This window comes from Typopeltis vanoorti, chromosome 1 (genome assembly GCF_054136105.1).
Source record: "Typopeltis vanoorti isolate ZY-2024b chromosome 1, IOZ_Tvanoo_1.0, whole genome shotgun sequence".
Taxonomy (NCBI): Eukaryota; Metazoa; Arthropoda; class Arachnida; order Uropygi; family Thelyphonidae; genus Typopeltis; species Typopeltis vanoorti.
The window spans coordinates 173,521,619-173,545,220 of record NC_143549.1 but is presented as its reverse complement, the minus strand read 5'-3'; the positions used below and the strand labels follow the sequence as shown (position 1 = coordinate 173,545,220).

Genomic DNA, 23,602 nt, shown 5'->3' with positions numbered 1-23,602 from the left:
ATGTATTGGACGTCATCACGTTGTCGATGTGGTATATCAGTAAATAGAATATTGTTATAGAGTCTTTTAGGGTAACCATTTAAAGAAAGTTCTCTGGATATTGTGGTTAATTCCGTGAGTAGGTCATCTTTGTCTGTCGTATACTGTATAGCTCTTTTCTTGAGACTATGGATAATGCTAATTTTCTGAGCTATGTGATGAGCTGAGTTGAAATGGAGGTAACGTCCAGTATTTGTAGGTTTTCTGTATACAGATAGGTTGATACTATTATTGGATTGTTTCTTTATTAAAATGTCAAGGAATGGCAGTTTTTATCTTTTTCCATTTCTAATGTGAATTTGATGGTATTGTGGAAACTATTGATTTGGTTGAGGTAATTCATTAGTTCTTCTTTTGTATGATCCCAAATGATAAAGATGTCATCTACATATGCCCTTCTTAGGGAAAGAATTCGCCATACGAGATTCATGCTTAGCAAAATAGACTCACAGTGCTATAATTTATTCACAGATATCTCTAATAATCTTGACGCTGAGACATGCAACTATTAGACAATATGATTAACCACAGTTTTACCAAAACATTTAATCACAGCAAAAAGACACAAATTGATAAATTCAATATACTGTATGATAATCATAACAACTGCAGACCGTCTCTACCAGATAACCAAGTGATGTCTAAACACGTTTTAAGTAAACCTGAGATCTCTATCCTCAAAAAAGGTTTCAACTTTGCTTTAAAACCCACTGTCATTCCTAAAATAGAGTTCATCTGCAACTTAGAAAAAGCCTTCTCATTACTACCAGCTCCAACAGCTAATGTCTTGCGATTAAAAAGCAGCATAATCCTTTCAGCTCAGTCAAGATCTCCTAACACCAACTCTAACCAAATGGAAAGAAGAACACTTCTCAAATTAAGGAATAATAAAGATGGCGGTGAATTTGAGCTGTGCAGAAGAAAGTGATTTTTAATCGGCGAATAGTCCGCTTTTTCCCCGTTTTTCTACGTTTTTGAGTGCTAAATTGTTTCTCTGGATACGAGTGTACTTCAGTGGTTGTTTTTTGGAAGTTAGTTGCTGTCGCGATATAATATATTTTGGTACCGTCGGAATCGAACGCGTAACGGTGGAAGACAAAACGAAGCTAAGTTACTGTATTTAGTTATATTTCATTTTATTTAATTATATTTAGTACTTAAATGTTCTGATGTTTGTATTTTTTTCCCCTCTTATTTATTAATTGAATAATTATTAAAGATTACGCTACTCGGCATTAAGGAATGATGGTGGATTCAGCAGCAGTCGCAAGTGGCGTAACGCCAAGTCCTCCGCCATTTAAGCACTCAATTATTAGCAATATCATAAGGGACTTTGTAGCATGCAGTACTTGCGGCATGTATGTGTCTCGAGAATTACATATGTGGCTTGTTAAAGAGAGTGGAGAGCGTATGTGTGCAAATTACAGGCAGTTGGAGGAAATAAGTACATTAGATATATCAATATCCGACTTTGTTGCTCCAGGAATGGGGAATAAATGTAGGAAGACAAGTAGTGTGATAGGAGAGAATGAGAAAATAATAGTTGATAGTGTGGAAGGTGTGAGTGACTGTGAAAGTTTAGGAGATGGTTTTGTTTGGGAGAGTGAATTTAGATTAAGAGTGACTGACCTGCAGAGGGAGATAGATGAGTTGAAAGAGGAGGTGGAATGTCTTCTGAATGAGAGCAGAAGTATGAAAGATAAGATTAGGAGAATGGAAGAGATAAATGCAAGGCGAATCAGAGTAGGAGAGAGAGAGAATTTAGGGAGTATGAGTGAGAGGTATGGGGGTGCCAGAAGAGGAGAGAATGGAAACACTAGAAGAGAGGGAATGAGAGCGAGGTATGGGAATGCTAGCAGCCGAGAGGATGGAAACAGTAGGAGAGACAGAATGAGAGAGAGATATGGAAGTGCTAGAAGAGGAGAGAATGGAAACGGTAGGAGAGATAGAATGAGAGAGAGGTATGGGAATGCTAGAAGATGAGAGGATGGAAACAGTAGTAGGAGAGACAGAATGAGAGAGGGATATGGAAGTGCTAGAAGTGGAGAAAATGGAAACAGTAGGAGAGAGGGAATGAGAGAGATGTATGGGAGTGCTAGAAGAGGAGAGAATGGAAACAGTAGAAGAGAGAGGTATGGGGATGAAAGAAGAGGAGAGAATGGAAACAATAGGAGCGAGGGAATGGTAAGAGGTATAATGTATGGCGACTCAATGATCCGTGGTGTTCAAAATAGGATGCATGAGGAGTGTATGCCAGGAGGAACAATAGAAAGGGTGGCTATGGCAATTAAGAGAGGTGAAAGGGTGGATGAGATGATTGTGATGGTAGGAACGAATGACTTGAGTGGTAATGTAAGTCGGGCAGCGAGAGATATGAGATTTTTGCTTGAGACTGTACAGAAGAAGACAGAGAGAGGAAAAATAGTGTGCGTGTTGCCTAGGTATGATAATGATGAGCTGAGCAGAAGAGCGGTGATATTGAATGGCATAATAGCGAGAATGTGTGACAAGAGAGGACTGGTATATGTGGATGCTTGGAATGCGTTTGAGGAAAGAGAGGAATTGTATGCGAGAGACCGTTTACATTTGAATGAGGAAGGACGTAGGCATCTAGAGAGATTGCTGTTCTGAACGAGTCAGTGTGTCCCAGGGAGGATGATAGCAGGCGTGGCCTCTTGTGGGAATGGATACTTGGGAGAAGGGAGACAATGTCAGGTAACACTGAGCCCAGTGGAGTTTAGAAGGGATAATGCTGGGTATAGAAATAATGGCATTTATATGCTTTATACTAATGCCAGGAGTATACGGAATAAGGGAGAGGAATTGGTGGCGCAGATAGCATCAGCCTGGCCAAAAAGTATTGCGATCACTGAGACGTGGTTGACAGAAGGGGATATAACAACAGGAATAGAAGTCGCTGGGTATAGCATTTTTCGTCAGGATAGGAGGGGAAAGCGTGGTGGGTACTGCTTATGATATGATAAATGATGACCTATGTCCTCTAAGAGTGGAGAATTTGGAAGGAAGTGAGACAAATGATTTTGAGAGCGTATGTTGTGAGGTAGAGGTAGGCAAGACAGGATATTTAGTGGGGTGTTGCTACAGACCCAGGAGCACAGAGGATGGGGACCAGGAGATGTTTAGACAGCTAAGTTTGGCAAGTGCAAGAAGAATGATTGTTATGGGAGATTTTAACTTCAGTAGTATAAATTGGAGAGAGGAAGATGCATGTAGCAATAGGGGAATGGAATTTCTAGAATTCTTGAGGGACAAATGTCTTAGGCAACATGTAACAGAGGGAACAAGAGGTTCAAAAGTTTTGGATTTGGTTATAGCATCAGAAGAGTTGATAATAACTGAGCTGATGTCTCTCCCACCAGTTGGAGAGAGTGACCATATGGTGTTGACTTGGAAAATGAATAGACATGCAGGAGTATCAAAGAGACGGGAACTTATGTGGAATTATAAGGCAGGTGATTATAATAGTCTTAGACGTCATCTTCGCGACGTTTCATGGAGGGAGGAATTGGAAGGCCGGGATATCACTAGTGCGTGGGAAATTGTGAAAGAATATTTGTTATCAGCAATGGTAAGTTGTATACCACGAGTGAAGAAGAGGACGCAATTTGGAGTAAAGTGGATGACAAACAATATTAAACAGGAATTGCATGCGAAAAAGAGGCTGTGGAAGAGATATAAGGAGACAGGTGAAGAGATGCATGAGGAATATAAGACACAGGCCAGAAGAGTGACTAGTGTGGTAAGGAAAGCGAAACTGGAATATGAGAGGAGATTGGCCCTAAGATCCAAAGAAAATCCTAGGGAATTTTTTAGCTATGTGGCTAGTAGGAGGAGAAATGACTGTGGAAGAATGATATTGTGCGATAAAAATGGGAATAGAGTGACTGATGCAGAGGACATAGTGGAATTGTTCAATGAACATTTTATTGGAGTATTTCATCCTGGAGGAGTCAGTTTTAATGCTAGAGGGATAGGACTGGTTCGAGGTCTGGAGGTACAGGAGGAGAGTGTGTTTCAGATACTGAGTACTCTGGATGTTAGTAAAGCTGTTGGACTGGATGGTATTTCACGACGAGTTTTGAGAGAATGTGCTAGGGGACTGACAGTGCCCTTGACCCGGCTTTTCAATGAAAGTCTGGCTTTGGCAAAGGTGCCCAGGGAATGGAAGGAAGGTAAGATAGTGCCATTGCATAAGGGAGGTAACAGACTGGAAGTGTCTAATTATAGGCCAGTCTGTGTGTCATCAGTAGTTGTTAAGATCTTGGAGAAAGTAGTGCGGGACCGTATACAGCATTGGGCAGATGAGGGTAATGTTATCTGTGAGAATCAACATGGATTTGTGAAAGGACGCTTTTGTTTTAGCAATATGCTAGCCTTTTATAATAAAGTTTCAAGAACATTAGATGAGGGAAAGGCATATACTGCAATTTTCTTAGACTTGGCGGAGGCATTTGACAGGGTGCCACATGATAAGCTGATATTTAAGTTGCAGCACATGGGTCTGGATGTCAGATTGGTCAACTGGATTCAGGATTGGCTGTGTGATAGGTATCAGAGAGTTGTGTATGGTGGGGCAGTTTCCAGGAGGCAGAGGGTTACAAGTGGGGTACCACAGGGCTCAGTACTAGGACCTATATTGTTTAACCTTTATATCAATGACATAGCCAGTGGATTGCAGGTGGATATTCAATTGTTTGCAGATGATGCGAAGCTGGGAAGGATTATTAGTAATAATGAAGATGTGGTAGCCCTGCAAGAGGATTTAAATAAGCTAGATAGATGGGCAAATGAATGGGGGTGTCAGTCTAATGCAGCAAAATGTAAGGTCTTGAGATTTGGGAAACATCGATGGGATGCTGCATACTCTATGGGAGGAGTTATACTGGAGGAAGTAGGGGAGACAAGAGATCTGGGGTTGATGATTGATAGAAACCTGAAGTTTAGGGGACATATTGCAAAAGTGGTGAAGGTAACACAGAGGATTGCTGCTATTATGAGAAGGACACTGACCTGCAGAGATAAGAGGGTTATCATTCCTTTGTATAAGTCGCTGATCAGACCACACTTGGACTATTGTTCTCAGATTTGGTCCCCAGGATTTGAAGGGGATAAATTAACTGTGGAAAGGATACAAAGACGGATGACAAAGATGGTTTCAGGACTGTACAAGGATAGTTATGAGAATCGGCTGAGAGAATGTGGACTGCAGAGTTTGGTGGATAGAAGAAGGAGAGGTGATATGATTGAGACTTTTAAACTGTTGTGAGGTGGTTACAGGGTTGACACTGGGGAGTTCTTTCGCTTGGTTGAACAGCGGGAAGGAGTGATGACAAGAGGCCATCCCTGGAAGTTACGAAAGGAAACTGTGAGCAAGAGGGTAAGGAGTGATTTCTTTGTGTGGAGGGTGGTTGAGCCATGGAATGCATTGCCTGATGGAGTGGTGGGAGCAAGAACGGTCAGTGAGTTTAAAGAGTGGTATGATAGATTTTGTGTTTCTCAGGGGGTACCTTCCCTCGATGAGTCTTGACAGACTTTGTCTTAGGAAGGACCTCCCTCGATGAGTCTTTTGACTCCTTGGAGGCCTGAATAATAATAATAATAATAATAATAATAATAATAATAATAATAATAATCATACTCAAAGTCGACAAAAGTAATAATACAGTCATATTAAATACTTCAGATTATAAAGAAAAAATTAAAACTCTATTATCTGACAGGTCTGTATATGAAGTTCTCAGTAGAGATCCTACGACAAAAAATCATAATGACACCAATGAATTATTACGTGGAATGAATAATTGGCCTATAGAAATTATAAAAAAATTAAAATCTATGCACCCACTTGCTCCTAGATTGTATGATCTTCCAAAAATTCACAAAGAAGGTATACCATTACGTCCAATAGTTGATGGAATCAATTCTCCCACTTACCAACTATCCAAGTATCTTGCGAAGATTTTACAACAACACATTCACGTCTCGGATACTTATATTAAAAACTCAAAACATTTTATAGATAAAATAAAAAACATCCCTATTTTTGAAGAGGATATACTAGCAAACCTGGACATCACATCTCTGTTTACTAACATTCCAGTGGTTGAAGTCATCAACATCTTAGAGAAATTGTTCCCAAGATTGTTCAATCACTGTTTAACTTCTAACTATTTCATTTGGCAAGAAACGATCTACAAATAACTAACTGGATTAGCTATGGGTAGCCCCCTCTCACCTCCTGTTGCTGACTTATTCATGGAAGATCTAGAGAAAAAAATCTTAACCCAGATCGTTCGAAAACCGAAAATTTGGTACAGATATGTAGATGACATCTTTATCATTTGGGATCATACAAAAGAAGAACTAATGAATTACCTCAACCAAATCAATAGTTTCCACAATACCATCAAATTCACATTAGAAATGGAAAAAGATAAAAAACTGCCATTCCTTGACGTTTTAATAAAGAAACAATCCAATAATAGTATCAACCTATCTGTATACAGAAAATACTGATTTGTATTCCCTGAGGATGCCAATAAAAACAGATTGGTGAAACATGTAGGAGGATAAAAATAAAGCTACTTGATAAAGAATTTATAAAAAAGTGTAATAGTCTTATGAATAATTGTCAAAAAAAAAAATTCAACATAACACAGTGTTCAAACCAGTTTTAACTTATGGATCTGAGAGCTGGGTCAGAAGTAAAACACTTGACCAAAGACTAGAGACCACAGATATGAGAGTCCTGAGAAAGATTATAGGCATGAACAGATGGCATGAATGGCAATATCATATTAAAAACGAGGATATTAGGAAAGAACTTGACATTGGCAGCATCCAGGAATGCGTTAGCAGAGCTAATCTCAGGTGGTATGGTCACTTAAACAGAATAGGCGAGGAAAGATTAGCAAAACAAGTGTTCTCTGCCAGGTTGGGAGCAAAACGACCCAGAGGAAGACCAAGATATAGGTGGATTGATACGGTACAAAGTGCCTTAGATGATAGAAATATAAGATCTGATAATGTTGGAGTCTTGACAAGTAACAGACTGATTTGGAGGAAAATTGTAGATAGGAAATTAATAATGATGTAATTTTTATCATGTAGTACTATCATATCCTGTACACCCCTTGAGAGTACATGACAGGAATTTGATGATGATGATGATGATGATGATGAAATCAAGAACCCTAAAATTTTAATAAAAAAATTTCAAGTATATTTATATAATTTGATTTATTTTCTGTTATTCTGTAAAGATGTTATTTTTTGAATACTTATATTAAATGTTCTAATTATTTGTGAATTCTTTTCTTATTTTCTCATCTATCTCGAGTTTCTTTTATTTTCCAAAAAGATCGTTCCCCTTATAAAAATTATTAAAAATTTTTTAGAAGTTACTGAGAATTTAGTAACTTGTAAAATGAAAGAATTTTTTAAACTTTAGTTCAAATAAATTTTAACTTTAATTAAAATTCATTTTAATTTTGTTAGCGATTCGGGTTGGTGAGAAGGCTATAATCCCTGTACCATTATATTCAATGATTATAACAGTGTCACTGTTGAAAATATGAAAAGAATTATATTTTTTCAACTATCGTTGCATGAAACAAATGCACTGCGATCTAACACTGATATTCATTTGCGCTTGCCATTGCTATTGATACGAAACTTTTATTATTGGTGTTTGTTCGTGGTGAGGATGAAATATTTTTAATAAAGCAATTTTTAATATGTAAATTTATTTATTAATAAATTCATTAGTGATTGGAATTTTATTTTATTTTATTTATTTTATTATTATTTTTTTTTTGTATATGCAGCACTCCCACTTAAAATTTTCACTGGCCGCCACTGCCAAAGAGTATCCCACATAGAATCCCCTCTTTTTGACCTCCTGTGGCTGAAACTCTCCATCCCATTCTAGCAAATTCATTTTCTGCATCTATTACTCCTCCTCCTTCTTGAGGTTTATCTTCTCATTTTCTTCATTTTATTTATTTTATAATCATATCTCCAAACATGATCAGATTTCTCTTCCTGGGTTGACTTTCATCTCTTGCCTTTCCTGGCACAAATATGTCTTGGCCATAGCTTCCTGAGGCTTCAAAAAACTAAGTATGCTCATCTTTTCAGGACGTTACTTCTCACTTGCATCACTGCTGACATTGTATAAATCTGGAATACTGCTTTACACATCTGGGGTGTTGTAACAAAACTGCTATAAAAATGATGCTATTACCCAGATGATTGCAGCCTAATTGTTTACCGAGTGCATCAGCTAACGGAAAGAAGCAAATGTGTGATATGAAAAATGAGAGCATGATTGGGAGTGAAAGAAAATTGAAGGAATGAATGTTGTACAGTGATTCAGTAGTAAGAGGTGTAATAGATGAGAGTTTGACAAAATTGTACTTATCAGGTGCGAAAATTAAGGATGTAAGTGAGGCTATTAGAGCGCAACAGCAGAGGGTGAAAGAAATGACAGTAGTGGCAGGAATGAATGATTTAAAAGGTAAAAAATTGCTATGAGAGAGGACTTGAAGGAATTACTAGAGGTAGCAAAAGAAAAAAGTGAGAGAGTTAAGATAGTGAGTCTGTTGCCAAGGTATGACAGAGAAGAGTTGAAAAGGAGGGCCATAATTGCAAATGACTCTATGCGCAGGTTATGCTGGAGAAGTGGTATGGAGTTTGTGGATGTGTGCAGTGAGTCTGATGGGCGAAAGGACTTATACAAGATGGATGGTTTGCATCTGAATGGATTTGGTGTGCACAGATTGGAAAAAGTGTTGCTGAATGAAGTGAAAGTGGATGTGCAGAATCAGGGAAACTAGAACTATTGTGGGGGGGGGGGAGTCAGATCTGATTTGTTATCCTTTACAATATGCCTGAGCTAGTGTAAAGGATAACAAATCAGAATGGGATAGGCATCAAGATAGGTGTGGGACTAATGGGCTTAATGGGTATGACAGAGAAGAGTTGAGAAGGAAGGCCATAATTGCAAATGACTCTATGTGCAGGTTATGCAGGAGGAGTGGTGTGGAGTTTGTGGATGCATGGAGTGAGTTTGATGGGCGAAAGGACTTATACAAGATGGATGGTTTGCATTTGAGTGGATTTAGTGTGCGGAGATTGGAAAAAGTGTTGCTGAATGAAGTGAAAGTGGATGTGCAGAATCAGGGAACCTAGAGCTATTGAGGTGGGGAGAGTGGATATGCAGACATCAGTGAGGCAGTTGAGTGTAAGAATATGTATATAATATGCCTGAGCAGTATGAAGGATAACAAATCAGAATGGGATAGTTAGTATAAGGCATCAAGATAGGTGTGGGACTAATGAACTTCTGCACTTCATGTATACTATTACCAGGAGTATTAGGAACAAGGAGGAAGAATTTTTGACCTTGGTTGGCTCTTCCTGGCCACAGGTTATTGGCATTAGTGAAACATGGCTGACAGAAGATGACACAGCTAGTGGGATTGAATGTGAGGGGGTGTGGTGTGTTCAGGAGAGAAAGGGAGAATAAAATGGGGGGAGGTGTGCAATTGATGAGCTGGATAGAGATAAGAGCACATTTGAGGCTATTTGGTGTGAGATTGAAACTAGCAGAACAAAATACAGTTGGGTGCTGCTATAGACCAGGTGATGGAATAGATGGTGGAGATAGTATGCATAAGCCAATAGAAGAAATAAGTGAAAGGAGGGTAATTATTATGGGAGATTTCAACTATGGTAACATTGATTGGAAGGAGGAGAGGACACATGGGAGGAAGGAATTGGATTTTATGCAGTTATTAAGGGATAACTATCTGCAACAGCATGTAATGGAAAATACTAGGGATCAGAGAGTGCTTGACCTAGTAATTGCATCTGAGAATTTGGCTGTAACGAATATGACCACGTTGCCACCAATTGGTAAGAGCGATCATAGGGTCTTGACTTGGGAGGTGGCTAAAGGTGTGGAATTTACAATTAAGACAGGGTACATGTGGAATTATCAGCTGGTAAGTATGACAAGCTTAGGAGATTGATTGGTACAGTGCCATGGCTAGAAGTTGACAGTGCATGGAAAGCGGTAAAGGAGCATTTGAAGGAGGTAATGGCTGACTGTATACCTAGAGTCCGGATAGTTAATCAAGTAGGCGTTAAATGGATGAATAACACCATTAAGCTTGAGCTGCAAAAAAAGAAACAACTGTTGAGGGAATTTAAGGAGAAAGGTGATCTGCAGGCACAAGAACAGTATAACGCACAGGTCAGAAAGGTAACGAGTGTGGTAAGAAAAGCAAAAGCGGATTATGAAAGAAAATTAGCTATGCATGCTAAAGAGAATTCCAAACAGTTTTTTTGATATGCTGTAAGTAAAAGAAAAAAGTATATGGCAGAATAATTTTAAGGAATGCCGATGGTAGAGAGGTAACTGAATTAGTTCATATAGTGGAATTACTGAGAAAGCACTTTGCAAGAGTATATCATCCAGGTGGTGATATTGCAGGAATGAAGAAACCAATAGCTTATATTGGAATTGAGGTGAATGAAATGGAGGTGAATAGTCTATTACAAAACCTTAATGTGAATACATCTGTGGGATTGGATGGCATACCAGCTCAGGTCTTACGTGAAGCGGCTAAAGAATTGTCAGTACGCTTGACATTTTGTTTAATTTGAGTCTTGGGTCTGGATTAGTCCCGAGGGGATGGAAAGAGGGGAAAATAGTTCCACTTTATAAAGGAGGTTCCAGGACTGCTGTTGCAAATTACCGACCAATCAGCATATCAGGAGTCATTGTCAAGGTCTTGGAGAAAGTAGTCAAGAGAAAAATACAGGAATGGATAGATGAAAATGGGATGCCGTATGGGGGAGGGACAGCATGATTTTGTGAAAGGTAGATCATGCCTCAGTAACTTGCTCACGTTTTATAACACAGTGACGGCTGAACTGGATAAGGGTAATGGGTTTACAGTGATACTACTGAATCTTGCTAAGGCCTTTGACACATATGGAATTCTAATCAGTAAACTGCAGCATATGGGGATGGATATAGGGTTGGTGAGATGGATAGGAGGGTGGTTTGACGGAGAGTTATCAGAGAGTAGTTTCATTCAGGAGTAGAGTCCAAAAGATGGCCTGTGACTAGTAGTGTGGCGCAGGGTTCTGTTCTTGGACCACTACTATTTAATTTGTTCATTAACAATATAGGATAGGATCTGAGAGGAACTGTTCATCTGTTTGCTGATGATGCAAAGTTGGGTAGAGAATGTTTCATAGTGAATGCACATGATGTCAAAATTTTGCAGGATGATTTGGATAGATTGGAGGACTGGGCTAAGGAGAATGGATGTCAATTTAATGTGGCAAAATGTAATTTTATGCATTTTGGGGTGAAAAGATTAGCAGCAGTGTACCACATTGGTGGAACTGTACTCCAGGAGATTGAAGAGGCCAGGGATTTGGGAGTGTTGGTGGATAGGGAGTTGAAGTTTAGGGGGCACATTGCATAAGTGGCTAAATCAGCCCATGAAATCACTTGGTTACTGAAGAATACTTTGACGAGCAGAGACAAGCAAGTTATTGTTCCTCTGTATTGAGCCTCAACTACTGTGCCCAGATTTGTGCATCAGGGTTTCTTCTTGATGGGGAGGAGGTGGAGAGGATCCAGAGGCGAGTGACCAAGATGATAGCAGGTCTATGGAATGAATCTTATGAGAACAGGTTGAAGATTTGTGGGTTGCAGAAATTGGTTGATAGGCAGAAAAGGGGTTATATGATTGAGACATTGAAATTACTGAAGGATTTCTATAAGATTAATTCAGAGGATGTTTTTCAGAACAGGACTGGTGGTTGGAGGACTAGATGGTATCCATGGAAACTGGGCAAGAGTGTGGTTAGCAAGGGTGTTAGAACTAGGCTTTTTACTTGGAGAGTGGTGAATGAATGGAATAAGTTGCCAGAGTCTGTTGTGGGTGCCATGATTGTGAATGAGTTTAAAGCAAAGTATGATAGATACTGTGTGGATGTTGAATAGTTGTTCTTGACATGATGTTTAGGGCCTCCCTCGATGAGTCTAAGGACTCCTTGGAGTTTCCCGTAATAATAATAATTTAATAGGTTTATTATTATTATTATTATTATTATTATTCAGGCCTCCATGGAGTCCAGAGACTCATCGTGGGAGGACTTTCCTAGGAAACACAAAGTCTACCTTACCACTTCTTGAACTCATTGACCGTTCTTGCTCTCACCACTCTATCAGGCAATGCATTTCATGGTTCAACTACCCTCCACACAAGGAAACCACTCCTCGCCATCTTGCTCACAGCTTCCTTTCGTAACTTCCAGGGATGTCCCCTTGTCATCGCTCCTCCCTGCTGTTCCACCAAGTGAAAGAACTCCCTAGTGTCAATCCTGTAACTGCCTCCTGACAGTTTAAAAGTCTTGATCATATCACCTCTTCTTCTTCTATCCACCAAACTCTGCAGTCACCATTCCTTCAGCCGATACTCATAACTAACATTGTACAGTCCTGAAACCATCTTTGTCATCCACCTCTGTACCCTTTCCACAGTTAATTTATCACCTTGAAATCCTGGGGACCAAATTTGAGAACAGTAGTCTAAGTATGAGCTAATCAGAGTCTTATACAAAGGAACGATAACTCCTTTATCTCTGCAGGTCAGCAGAGATAAAATAACTTCACCACCTTTGCAATATTATTATTATTATTATTATTATTATTTGATGCTTCCAGGTGGTTCGAGGATTCATCGAGAGAGTGCACCTGCTCTACAACTCCTTCTCCACCATTCAATCACTAACTGACCACAACTACACCAATGTTCTTTTCTACGTAATGGCTTTTCTATAGTTATTTCCATAGACAATGTTCTGAAAGTGAAGGAATGGTGGTGACCATTTCTGCTGAACTCGTCACCATGATACCTTCACTTGAAAGACAGTAAGAACAGAAGCTGCTGTGGCCAGTTCAACATTCTTTTATTATCTAGCTTGAAACCTACTGAACTAACTTCTCTTACTCATCTTTCATTTCATATCTTTTTCCTCTGAAGAGCCACCTTTGTTTTGTCTTCCCAAAGACTAGTTTTAGCTGTTCTTTTTCTTTCTTTCTTTCCTTTTTCTTAACCTCTTGCTCAAAAAAACAGCACTAATGGGCTATAGGTTTTTGCAACATTGTGTATGACTTGATATTAAAAATAAAAAAGTAATTGAGGCATTTTGAAATATTGTATTTTTTTGCTCATGTATTTGCAGCCAATTATTTTCACTCACTTCATATATATAATGGATTTGCTAAATCTTTTTTTTTTTTTTTTTTTTTGTCATTAATAGTTTTGGCATAGAAAACATTGTTTAAGTAAAGTCATAAATTTGAAAGCGTATTTTGTTAAAAACCAAAAGTATTCTATATTAAGTTGATTAAAAAGTACTGTCAATTCTGTACAGTCTCAGTGTTTCTTATATTTAAAAGAAATTTAAAATAATAAACAAAAAAATGTAGCTTCTTAATAGTGAAATCAGCTTTCATTTAACTGGTAGTACTGTTTTTGAATATTAGATGGGAAAGATCAGTTTCAGTAAACCAAATCCCAAGACTGAAAAATATCCACCAAACTAGTTATCACTCTTCTGTCACCCTGCCTTAATATTTAAACACCCTGATTTAATATTAAAATTTAATATTTATCACAAGTATGAGTTTTGTTTTCCATGAACTGTTGTTAAATTATTAGTATGCAAAGTAATTTTGAAAGTCTGCAATTGAGGTGTCTATTAGAGTAATTTCCTGTTGAGATGTACCATAAATTAGTGATATTTAAAATGAAATTGATTTAAGTCAGCTTATTTCAGTAGTGATGATTACACTATAATTATTATTAAGATTTTTTTTTTTATTTTAAGATTTTCAGAGATTTGTCATATTCATCTGCCATGTTCTACTTCATGGTTTTGCGGCTTGGTATTTGTATTCCATCAGTTTGTTCTCTGGAGGATATTCAGGAGGTAGCAAATGCAGGTATGATAATACACATCAATGTGTATCAATGTGACTTTTCTGTATTTTGTTATGGTGAGTGAATTTGTCAGTGTTTGATATAATGAGAATCAATCATGTATTTTTACATTTAACAAATCAAAAACAAATGCAAGATGTTTATTATACATCAACCTGTAACTCACGATTGTGCCTCCCATATTTTGTGTGTTGCTGTTATTACTACAGTGTCTGTAATTTACTAATTCTCGTAGTTAAATCACTTTCAGTGTTATATTTTATCCTTATCCTTTATGAAACCCATTGTAGAAATCTTGAGATGTAAGCTTGGGACTTGGCCAGGAAATTGGCCCTTTCTTACTCATACCCTCTATTTGATAAATGTCAATAAAATTCATAATTCTTACAAAGTACAACATCAGAAAATGTGGCTGGAAAATTGGAAAATTTTCCATCTAGATTAATGCAGCTGAATAATGAAGGAATGGAATGAATTACAAAATATGTTGTTAATGCAAGGAGTGTTATAGATTTTAAGATTTGTTATGATAAATATGTTGCTAGTTGAATGAATCCCCCATGATGAGTCTGCTGAATCCATGGAGGATAATAATAATAATTATTATTATTTAGGCCTCCAAGGAGTCAAAAGACTCATCGTGGGAGGTCCTTCCTAGGAAACCCAAGTCTCTCAAGACTCAACGTGGGAAGCCCCCTCCTAGTAAACACAAAGTCTATCATACCACTCCTTAAACTCATTGATTGTTCTCACTCTCACTACTCGATCAGGTAATGCAGTCCATTGTTCAACCACCCTCCATGCAAAGAAACCACTCCTCACCCTCTTGCTCACAGTTTCCTTTCGTAACTTGCAGGTGTTACAAAAGGAAACTGTGATGACAAGCGGCTCACGACTCATGAAGGATTCATGAGCCACTTGTCATGACTCCTTCCTGCTGTTCAACTAAGCGAAAGAACTCCCCAGTGTTAATCCTGTAACCACCTCTCAACAGTAAAAGTCACAATCATATGACCTCTCATTCTTCTATCCACCAAACTCTGCAGTTTGGTGGATGTGCAGTTTGGTGGAACTCTGCAGTCCACATTTCCTCAGCCGATCCTCATAACTAACATTGTACAATCCTGAAACTGTCTTTGTCATCCTCCTCTGTACCCTTTCCACAGTTAATTTATCCCCTTCAAATCCTGGGGACCAAATCTGAGAGCAATAGTCTAAGTGTGGTCTGATCAGGGTCATATACAACGGAATGATAACTATTTTATTTCTGCAGGTCAGCGTCCTTCTCATTATTGCAGCAATCCTCTATGTTACCTTCACCACCTTTGCAATATGTCCCTTGAATTTCAGGTTTCTATCAATCATCAACAGCAGATCTCTTGTCTCCCCTACTTCCTCCAGTATATCTCCTATAATAGAGTATGCAGTCCCATTGATATGTCCCAAACCTCAAAACCTTACATTTTGCTGCATTAAACCGACACCCCCACATTCATTTGCCCATCTGTCTATCTTATTCAAATCCTCTTGCATGACTACCACATCTTCACTATTACTAATAGCCTTTCCCAGCTTCACATTATCTGCAAACAACTGAGCATCCCCCTGCAATCCACTGACAATGTCATTGATATAAAGGTTAAACAATATAGGTCCCAGTACTGAGCCCTGTGGGATCCCACTTGTAACCCTCTGCCTCCTTGAAACTGCCCCACCATGCACAACTCTCTGATACCTGTCAAATGCCTTCACTAAAATGGCAGTATATGCCTTTCCCTCATCTACTGCTATTGTAACTTTATTATAAAAGGCTAGCACATTACTAAAACAAGAGCACCCACTCACAAATCCATGTTGACTCTCACAGATAACGTTACCCTCATCTGCCCACTGTTGTATACAGTCCCTAACTAATTTCTCCAAGATCTTAACAACTACTGATGACATACAAACTAGCCTATAATTAGACTCTTCCAGTCTACTACTGCCCTTATGCAATGGCACTATCTTACCTTCCTATCATTCCCTGGACACCTTTGCTGTAGCCAGACTTTCATTGAAAAACCAGGTCAAAGGAGCTGCCAGTTCCTTAGCTCATTCTCTCAAAACTCATGGTGAAATACCATCCAGTCCCATAGCTTTACTAACATCCAGAGTACTCAGTATTTGGAACACGTTCTTCTCCTGCACCTCTAAACCTCGAACCTGTTCTATCCCTCTAGTATTAAAATTTACTCTTCCAGAATGAAATAGATCAATAAAGTGTTCATTGAACAATTCCATTATGTCCTCTGCATCAGTCATTCTATTCCCATTTTTATTCCACAATGTCATTCTTCCACAAATAAAATAATAAATATAATAATAAATTATATTAGAATGCATTTATTTTTGGGGAATCTCTGTCAGCATAGCTATTTAACAGTTAAATTAGAGTATCCAATTCAAAATTATTACAGAAAATTCAAAATTAGCTGTTTGTCAGTTTCAGTGATATTCTGGTGACCTGTAACTTACAGTGCTTATATTGAAATAATTTTTTGAAGCAAGAAAGTAAGTGAGGAATTCCCAACTCCAAACTTGCACAACAGTTGACTTCTTTGCACTTGGTGAAAATGCCTCACTTTGGGAATCATTTTAACATATCTATTGGTTTTAGCAAAGTTCTTTGGTATCCTCTAGACCAGTGGTTCCCAACCTGTACTCTGCAGCCACTCTAGGAAAATAAAATAAATAAAAATTGAATGAAATTAAAGAATAAGAAACAAAAAATAGAATCAATCACTTCACGGTGAATTTTCATAGCGATAACATTGTGATTTCTTAGCGATTCTTCCGTGAGTTTGCTGTGCGTTTGGCCTCTTTGTGAGTGTTTAGTAGTGTAGTTAGTAAGTGTTCATTAATAAAGTGTTGTGTTTTGTTCTACTCATATATTTGAACCCCAAACTACTGCAATACATTTCTGGTAGAAAAACTTTACATTATTGATTGACTCAGGTGCTTTTATTGGTTTTCAAGTAGGTAAGTATTTGTATTTTGTTATAAAATTTTTATTTGCTTTATTTTGTATTCTGGGTTATGAAAGATAAAGTCGGTTATTCTCATATTCCTGTGTGATTTTCTTTTAGGCATGAATCGCTGGCTTCAAACAAGTACTTTGAAGAAAAACGATGTTACATTTGAAAAGGAGGACAAACCAGCAGCTCACTCCATTACTACGCCAGATGAGCCAATGACAAAAAAAGATAATAATCAAGCAATGCACTCCAGTATTTGTTTGTCAGAAGAGCTTTCTGCAAAAGAAACCATTTCTGAATCTGCGGCACCACCTCAATCATTGTTTGCAAAACGCGACTGAAGTGGGGAAGTGGGAGATAGACCTCCCAATAAAAAATGAAAATACGAAGAAAGTTACTTGAATATGGGATTCACAAAAACAAATGATGGTCGGCCTCTCTGTGTGATTTGTAGAAATGTGTTGAACATTTCCATGTTTCCTGCTAAACTGCGGCGTCATTTTGAGGGAAACCATCCCGAGTTGAAAGATAAACCATCTGGTTTTTTCAAGAGGAAGAGCAACGAAATTTTGGCTTCACAGAAAACTATGACAACATTTGCTAAAACCAATAATGAAAAAGTACTGGAAGCTTCCTACCTCATAAGTTACCATGTAGCTCGAGCTGGTGAAGCTCATACCATTGCAGAGACTCTTATTAAACCTTGTACAATTGATATTGTCAAGTGTTTGCTTAATGAAAAAGCTCTTAAGTTATTCTCCAACATTCCTTTATCAAATAACACCGTTGCTAGATGAATCAGCGATATGGCTGATGATGTGAAAGAGATGTTTGTCAGTCGCATCAGGTGTACCAAATTCACACTACAAATGGATGAATCGACTGACATTGCCGGGTTGGTGGTTTTAATGGTATTTGTTCGTTATGTTTACTTACAAATAAGCTATCAGGAGGACCTTCTTCTTTAAAGACGACTACCAACATACACATCGGGGGGGGGGTGAAATATTTAATCTTTTGGATGAATTCTTCCTCATCAAATCAAATACCATGGGAAAACTGTGCAGATATATGCACTGATGGTGCAAAGGCAATTATTGGTCACAATGCTGGAGCCATTGCCAAAATTAAAGATAAGGCATAGAAATGTAGCAGCAGCCATTGTGTTCTTCATAGACACGTGCTAGCCTCGAGAAAAATGCCTTCTGAGCTTGTGATAGTGTTGAATGATGCCATAAAAATAATAAACTATATAAAATTGCAACCTCTTAAAAGCAGGCTCTTCAAACTACTGTGTGAAGATATGGGAAGCCACCATGAGTCCCTCCTGCTGCACACTGAAGTAAGGTGGTTGTCTCGAGGAAAAGCGTTGACACGCTTGATGGAACTGCGTTCAGAGGTAGCAGCATTTTTGATGGACCATAACGGTCTATTGGCGACGGTTTTAAATGATGAAGACTGTGTGTGCAAACTGGTGTATTTGGCCGACATTTTTTAGCAAAATGAACGAAATGAATCTATCATTGCAAGGAAAATTGCCACAGTTTTTGATGCAAATGCCAAAGTGTCTTCTTTTAAGAGTAAACTTATGTATTGGTTGGAGTGCGTGGAAAAGGAAGATATCGATTGCTTCACTCTTACAAAAAGCTTCTTGAATGAAAATAACATCAAGATTCAAGAAAAAATACAGAAAAATATTCAGGCACATCTCGAAGCTTTGAAACACTCATTGAACATTATTTTCCAACAGCTCAAGAGAAGGTGCTTGATGACTTTAAATGGGTACTGAATGTGTTCAGCGTGAACAAAAAACCATCCAGCTTAAACTCAGCAGAATACGAGGTCCTCGTAGATTTGACATCTCACAGCGAACTAAAAATCACGCTTCAAAACCAAAGTCTACTGGAGTTTTGGCTGCATTTACAAGATGAATTCAAAATCTTGTCTGAGAAAGCAAAATTAGTATTGCTGCCTTTCTCAACTACATATCTCTGTGAAGCGGGATTCTCCGCCTATACAGGTACCAAAACAAAATATACAAGCCGCTTAAATGCATAACCAGACATTCGCCTGCAATTATCATCAATTGAACCTAAAATAAGAAAACTGTGCAATAAAAATGCAACCACAGGTGTCTCATTAAACGTTTATACGTTATTTTAAGTTATGTCTTAATTTAGGCCTACTGTTGCACTGTAGTTAGTAAAATTAAATAGGATTTATCTTCTATAATGAATAAGAAAAATTTTGAATAACAAGTAATGAACGAATATGTATTTGAATTGAATTGAATTGGATGTAATGATTAAATTGGAGGAACTGAGTTTATTGAATGGAACTAAGGTGCTCTGCCATAGAAATGATTCTAAAAAGGGCTCTGCGAGTCAAAAAGGGTGGGAACCACTGCTCTAGACATAATATTATTATTATTATTATTGAGAGAGACTTCCAGGGATTCAGGGATCATTGAGGGAGGCTACATACTGCATTCAATTAATTTTATATATACAAGTACACCACCATTTTTTTGGCAGTGTGGCAGTCTTGCACTTCCTTTAGTTTGGGAAAAATTACAAGAGTTCACCTGAAATTCCTGTGACCATCCAACTAGTTCTGTGGGTTGTCACAAGTTGTTGGTAATTAAGCAAGCTTAAATAATTAAGCACTTGCTCATTAATTAGTGTGAGTGTGACTGTGGTGAAGGTTGGCATCTAAGGTTTAAAAAGTGTCATGGTATTTCTATCTTTATTAGTTCATTTCTAATGGTCTGCAAACAATGAAGGAGCTATCTGGTATGTGGATGAATTTGCTAAACTTATTCGATGAGTACCTCAGCCCTAAGCAAATATGTAATGCTGATGAAACCACATTATATTGGTGATGCTAACCATGAAGGATATTAACAATGAAAGATGAAGAATAAAAATGGCCAGATAAGAATAAAAATGAACAAATAATGCTACAGAACGCCTGTGTAATAAAAATATTTATACAGTCTATTTAGCCAAACTGTCTCTCTTATTTAAGGACAAAGATATATTATAGGTATATTATGCTCTCTGAAGGCTAAGTATCACTCACTTTTCATGAAATATTTGTTGCATATAAATACTGGTAATCCTGTAGACACATTTATTGAAGAATTTAACACCAAAGGTGCTTTGGTTCATTGCTTGTGACAGGGAGAGGGTTTCAACAATATACAAGCATTAACAATAAAAAAAAGGCAGGCATAACTTGTGGCCTGTTTTCGCATTTCATAATTCTCAAATAAGGGTAGGAGTTGATGATGTATCATCACATGTCTTAAGGGAATGTTCCAGGGAGTTAGCATCAGCTTTGGTCTGTCTGTTTAACAAGCCTTACAACAGCAGAAGTCCCAAAGGAGTGGAAAGAAGGCAATAGTGTTTAACTTCACAAAGGTGGTCATAAGGCTAAGGCTACAAATTATAGATCAATCTACATATCTAGAGTTAAGGTCAGTTAAAGGGGTTGGCAAGAGCTAGGATTCAAAAGTGGTTTGATAACAGTGGTATTCTTTGTACTTCTCAGCATGAGTTTGTTAAAAGAAGGTTGTGTTTTACCAACTTGCTTATGTACTGTAACAAAGTGACGAATGTATTGGACAAGGGAGATGCATATACAACACAACAAGTTGGTATGTGGTAGTTACCACACAACAAGTTGGTAACTAAATTGGAGCCAATAACACTGGATGCTATATTAATGAATTGGATAAGTGATGACTATTAGATAGGTATTAGCAAGTTGTGTATGAGGATGCAGTATATTGAAAGAAAAAAAGTCACTGGTGGTGTGCACAGGTGTTTGTTTTTGAGTCCAGTGTTGTTCAACTTGTATATTAAATATTGGAATAGGTTTCACTGGAGATATGCAACTCTTTGTAGATGATGCACAACAGGGGAAAGTGATGAAGAATGAAGCAGATGTTTGGCCTCATAGGAGGACTTGAATAGATTGTGAGTGGGCAACAGTATGGAACTGTCATTTCAGTGTTGGAAAGTGTAAGATTTTGAAATTGGTAGGCATCAATGGGATGCATATGCACTTGTTGGACGACTTTTGTAGGAAGTTGAGGAGAAGAAATCTTGGAGTGGTAGTGGACAAGGATCTGTCAGAGGTCACATTGCACAAGTGTGAAGTCATCAGATTATAACAGTGATGGGGAAGACTTTAATGAACACATGCAATTTACAGACAAAAAAAAATACTGTTGTTGGTGATGATGGGCAGTAGATGGTATTGATGGTAGTAGGAGAATTAAGTAGCAGTGGAGAGGGTGAGATGCATTTTAGCAAAGTAGAGTAGAGTGCCCTCCTGCGATGAGTCTTTGGACTCTATGGAGGTGCCTGTACAATAATAATAATAATAATGTGCAGAAATAAAGAGATTCTGGTTCCATTGTATATGGGCCTTGATCAGGTCTCATATGGATTATTGTACACAGATTTGGTCTCCTATTTTTTTTGGTGATGAAGATATATTGGAAAAGATACAGAGAAGACTGACAAGGTGGTTACTGGGCTTTGGGATGCAGAATATGAAGACAGATTGAGGGAATGCAGTTTGCAAAGCTTGGTGAATAGGAGGAAGAAAGGAGATATGATTGAGACATTTAAGTTGGTTATTATTGGGTGGAAGAAATTTTTCACAGAATTGTAAAAGTAGGGGAACAACAGGCAGTCGTTGGGAACTGCATAAGATGTGTGTGTGAACAGGGGCATAAAGAGCAGGTTCTTTGCATGGAAAGTGGTTGGTGAGTGGAATGCATTGCCTGACACTGGGATGAATGCCAATACATTGAATGTGTTTTAAGCATAGTTTGATGGGCTTTATGTGTAACAGTGTCTATTTCCCATAATGAGTCATTGTCTCCATGGAGGTCTGATGTTAATAGTAATAATGTTTATAATAATCATACAGATTTGACAACCAAAAAGTGGATTAACATAATATGCCTTAGAAAGAAACCACTTCATCACATGGAAAACTAAAAATCAAGGCACCCCACAAATTGCACTTCAAATCACAGAAGCTATTCTTGGAAGTGGCTCAAAGTATTACAGAATCTTAATTACAATAGAACTAGTGGTATAATTCTGCACACATTTTAGAGCATCCCCATTCATTAACTTCTCATCAGTGTTAATCATCAACCCCCCCCCCCCACAACACTTGTCATATTCTGGTGAAGTGCAAGTGCTTCACACAAGAGAGAAATGACATTTTTTACTTATCTTGCCGAGTCCTATACACTCAACTAGATGTCAGACTAGGCAGATTGCATAACATTTTTAGATTTTTTACAAAATATCAATTTATTCAAAGACACATTTAATTATGGATTTGTTTATATGTAGATAACACATTGTAGACACTAAACTTTGTATATACATTTTATTTACTCATTTATCTTCTAATAACTTTGTATACATATATTTTATATTATTCACTAATTTATCTCCTTGTAACTATTTATTTATTTATTTGCCTCTCAACATCCTGTGTACTGCTTTAACTTGCCTCTTGGTGCAGTATAACCTTTGCTGTCCTTGGGCCATAAAACCCCAAATCAATCAATCAGTCAACCCTCCCCCCATCCCAGGAGCATTGTATGTGACATCCTTGTGTTGTAGATCATTTACTTTGTTGAGAATGCACTATTCAAGTGCTAGAAAATGCTAGCTTGAACTGGCAAAATATCACAGCATGTAAATATTTCATGTATTTGTTTTCATTTGAAAACAAATGAAATGAAATTGTGAAAATTTTCATTTACTTGGTTTCATGTAGTAGTTTCTGCAGAAACTACTACATGAAAAAGTAGTAGTGTGCAGTTTCTGCGCACATCACTAAATATAACAAGTACAGAAAGTTGGGTAAGAAAATTTGTATAATTGCATTTCATATAATGCATTAGCCCTATACCAATATTTCTACTGGATTCCTCAAGTTTAGACTGAATTCAAAAGCAGGTCCTTTCAATTAAAGGGCATTGTCACTATTGATAGAACTAGAGAAGCTCTACTTATTTATTTATTTATTTTGTGTAATTTTTGCAATTTGTTGGTTTTACAGATTCTTTCTTGTTGAGATCATGTATCAATATTGGAACCATTTATAATTTTACTTGTGCCATTTTTGTTTTATGTAAAATTAAAAGCAATTGTGTTGCAGTTGTTGTAATGAACACTGTATGTTTTATTGCAGTATCTCAAGATATACCATTTGACATCAACATTCTACGATGTGAAGTGAAAAAGCAAATAAATATCACTAATAGTCAAATAGCAGTCATGTAAGTGTGTGTGCTTATTAATAATATTTCCAAAATAGTTTATAGTTATAATGTTAAAAACTATAAACTGTGCCAAAGTTCATCTGTCTCCATGGTTATTTTTTTCCCCAACATCTCTCAGACTGATTAAAAGAACTACATTAAAAAAGTTAAAATTGGTATGAGTACTGTTT

The 23,602-nt window shown here is 37.5% G+C and overlaps 1 protein-coding gene across 1 annotated transcript in view; it reads left to right on the top strand.

The window, feature by feature from the left end:
- LOC150110650 (nose resistant to fluoxetine protein 6-like) overlaps positions 1-23,602 on the top strand; it is a 137,636-nt gene that overhangs the window by 74,367 nt on the left and 39,667 nt on the right. Inside the window, exons 3-4 of the mRNA XM_090403925.1 lie at positions 13,981-14,095; positions 23,342-23,429. Of these exons, the coding sequence (XP_090260051.1) occupies positions 13,981-14,095; positions 23,342-23,429 (203 nt within the window). The remainder of the gene's footprint in view (positions 1-13,980; positions 14,096-23,341; positions 23,430-23,602) is intronic.